At 33.3% G+C, this 3,680-nt stretch overlaps 1 protein-coding gene across 1 annotated transcript in view; it reads left to right on the top strand.

The window, feature by feature from the left end:
• The window catches only part of LOC107740548 (regulator of nonsense transcripts 1-like), a 21,669-nt gene that overhangs the window by 2,793 nt on the left and 15,196 nt on the right, over positions 1-3,680 (top strand). Inside the window, 3 exon segments of the mRNA XM_016552992.1 lie at positions 1,292-1,381; positions 1,466-1,633; positions 2,944-3,124. Coding sequence (XP_016408478.1) covers positions 1,292-1,381; positions 1,466-1,633; positions 2,944-3,124 — 439 coding nt within the window.

The following is a 3,680-nucleotide window of genomic DNA, read 5'->3' as shown; positions in this document are numbered from 1 at the left end:
TTTCATTTTTTTAGTACCGACTTGGTACCGAAGTACCGGGTCTTTTGACAACACTAGTCGTAGTCGTGTGTTTATTATTCACGTTGAATCAATGAAAGCAGTTGAATCTTCTGTTTATTCAGCTGCAGCGATAGGCATTTCCTAAATTACTTCTTCGGGGCATATTTGTAGTTTCAGCGCGAGAGCACCCTCTGGCCTTCGGATGGAGATTTACTGCTGATCACAGAACCGTGCTTCACTGAAAGATACGCATGACAATCGCAGCTTCTGTCGAATCGCGATCTCGATTCCATTTCGATTTATCGTGCAGCCCTAATGCACGATTCTCTGAAATGCTTTCCTCTGGTTGGTCACTCGCAGTATTTTGTGTGTAATGACACTGTGCTGAATAAATGACAGTTGTCCCAGGCAACTTATTTATGTAAAAGGTGGTGCATGACTCCTCTGATTGTACATTATGCTGTAGGTCTTTTGTTTTTGAAGTAGTTCTTTATTATTAAGATTTTAGGTTTTAATTTATATGATTGTGTAAAGGGAAGTTTACATTTTCAGACTTGACATTGTCATTATTTTCACCAAACTTTCCCAGTTTTAATTTAATTTTTTTTAAATATTCATAATTTGAATGTACATATACACTACCTGTCAAAATATTTTTTGACGGGTAGTGTATGTAAGATTTTTATTTTAAAGAAATTAATGTTTTTATTCCGTGAGGATGCATTAAATTGATCAAAAGTGACGGTACATACTTTTATAATGTTACAAAAGATTCCTATTTCAAATATTTGGATATGTATTTGATTTTCAGATATTACGTTTGAAATTGAATATATCTGATTATAATCAAATATCAAATATTTTGAACTTTCTGTTCATCAGAGATTCCTAAAAAATTATGCATCATGGTTTCCACTAAAATATAAAGCGGCACAACTGTTTTCAACATTGATAATCAGAAATGTTTCTTGAGCAGCAAATCAACATATTAGAATGATTTCTGAAGATCATGTGACACTGGAGACTGGAGTAATGATGCTGAAAATTCAGCTTTGCATCACAGGAATAAATTACAGTTTAAAATGTATTTAAATCGAAAGCAGTTATTTGAAATTGTAATAATATTTCACTATATTACTGCATTTACTGTATTTGTATTCAAATAAATGCATCCTTGATTAGCAGAAAAGACTAGGAAACATTAATAAATCATACTGACTCCAAATTTTGAATGGTATTGTATGTAAGTATTATCATTTTGTGGGCTGGTTTTTGTTTCGTATGTTTGCAGCTACTGTGGCATCCATGATCCAGCATGTGTGGTCTATTGCAACACCAGCAAGAAATGGTTCTGCAACGGCCGCGGTAACACCTCTGGCAGGTGAGTCCACCAGTCCATTAATTTTGATAACCAAAGCATTGTTAAAACTTAAAATGATTATTCTTGTCACATTTGTTTTCTCAGTCATATTGTGAACCACTTGGTGAGGGCCAAATGTAAGGAGGTGACGCTGCATAAGGACGGACCGCTGGGAGAGACGGTTCTGGAGTGCTATAACTGCGGCTGCCGTAATGTCTTCCTGCTCGGCTTCATCCCGGCTAAAGCCGACTCTGTTGTGGTGCTTCTGTGCAGGTGAAACATTTGCAAAGCATTTCATTCTGACTCACAAACTCAAATTCAGTCATTCTGGAAAAAGTTTATTTTGATTAGGTTGACCCAAATCTAATTTGATGTCTTTTAGGCATCAGTAAATAAAGGGAGATTTAGTCATTGTTTTTAGTAATAACAAAAAAAATGTAAATCTTTTCTACCTGCTGGATTTCCTCTTTATTGTTTGAGTATGACACAATCTGTATTTACAAGATTCATTTAAGGCTTTTAAACTGTTAATATTAAGCTTTTAGACTCTTTTTGCATCTGTGATGGTACATGCTTACTCAAAATGTGAAATGGGAAAGTCCCATGTATTTTCATTTTTACATAATGATGTGTGAAGTGTAAGAAACCAGGTCTGTATTTTATGTACCTCGTGTGCTAGCATAATTGCTTTTAATGTGTTTATGATTGCATATTTATAGATAAATGCGTAAATGTTTTATGTAATTTTTATAAATATTTTATTTCCCTAAAATATATTAAATATTCTTAAATCATTGTAATGAATAGTTTGTATTAATAAATGCAAAAAATTAAATCAATGCATACAAACATGATTTTTTTTTCTGGAGTTTACCTCTCATGTTGACTGAATGAATTTTATTTTATATTTAATTCGAGCAGCCATAGGTGTACAAACATATACCATATTTCAATTTACATATAGTACTAACTCAATGCAATCATAAAGTACCTTTTGCAATATGAACACAAGAACAATTGCTTTGTTTTTTTTTCTTTTACAAATAAAGGTAAACAAAAATATATACACATAAATTAATAATAATAATCATAATAAAATATTAAATATGACATTAAATAGTATATAAAATATATATATTAAATAAAATATTAGATAAACAAAATAAAATGAAGGTAGAAAGAGTAACCCTGTACATCCAGGGAGAGAATGTGTGACCTAATTAAATTCCATTAAAAATAAACTGAAACGACTTTCATTCAAGTCATTATTCTATATATTAATCTCCTCTTAAATTATGTGTAGCAACAAAATCAGTCCATCTTTTTGATACAAATTCAACCCATTTCCTCCATTTTTCCAGGAGACTGGATAATTTTTAAAAATGTTTATTTTTTTTACTATTTTATTTGAAATGTTTAGTGAAAATTTAATCGCACCACTTGAAGCTGTGAAACCATAACATCATTTTGGCATAATTTTATCTGGTGCTGGTTTTATCAGAAGCTGTCAACCATTGCTTATCAAGCGTGTGCACTGCCTCTGTCTCATGGGTGTGTGTGTGTGTGTTTGTTTGTGTGTTTAGGCAGCCGTGTGCCAGTCAGAGCAGTCTGAAGGACATTAATTGGGACAGCTCTCAGTGGCAGCCCCTCATCCAGGACCGCTGCTTCCTGTCCTGGCTGGTGAAGATCCCGTCTGAACAGGAGCAGCTGAGGGCCCGTCAGATCACAGCACAGCAGATCAATAAACTCGAGGAGCTCTGGAAGGTACTCTACTATAGCCGCCTGCGAGCTTCAGTGTAAATATTGCGTCAATTTAAAATAGATTTGAGCGTGATTTAAACCCGGATGATTTTAACCACTCTAAGTTGGTCTGCCTTGGGAAAGCTAGCGTGTCTCCGACATAGTGATAACACTCGTTGCCTTCTCTAGTGCAGCTCAACCAGGTCTCGCCCTATTCGTCGATATTTGTGATATCACAAATCCTGGAAAATATCCGTTGTAGTCCAAACTGATTTAAAGGTCAGAATCTATAGCTTACATGAAAAAAAAAATCAAACATGACACTTGTAAATTAATTTTATATATACTGTTTTATTCATTAATGTGTAATATGTTTTATTTTTTAAACAAATCATAAGCTCTAAAAGATTTTCTGAATTTTTACAACTCTTTTGCTTTAGACCATTTACAAATGTTAAATCTTAAAATAAAATGTTAGGGTTAACACTGCATCTTTCTGTGGAAAAAAAATGCAGCGATTGATATATATAGTTTATTTAGGCTATAGTTATTTTCAAAGCTTCAATGTACTGTCAAAAAA

The sequence above is a fragment of the Sinocyclocheilus rhinocerous genome, unplaced genomic scaffold, assembly GCF_001515625.1.
Source record: "Sinocyclocheilus rhinocerous isolate Xijiao unplaced genomic scaffold, SAMN03320098_v1.1 scaffold1878, whole genome shotgun sequence".
Taxonomy (NCBI): Eukaryota; Metazoa; Chordata; class Actinopteri; order Cypriniformes; family Cyprinidae; genus Sinocyclocheilus; species Sinocyclocheilus rhinocerous.
The sequence above is the reverse complement of the archived record's forward strand: the minus strand, read 5'-3'. Positions and strand labels throughout refer to the sequence as shown.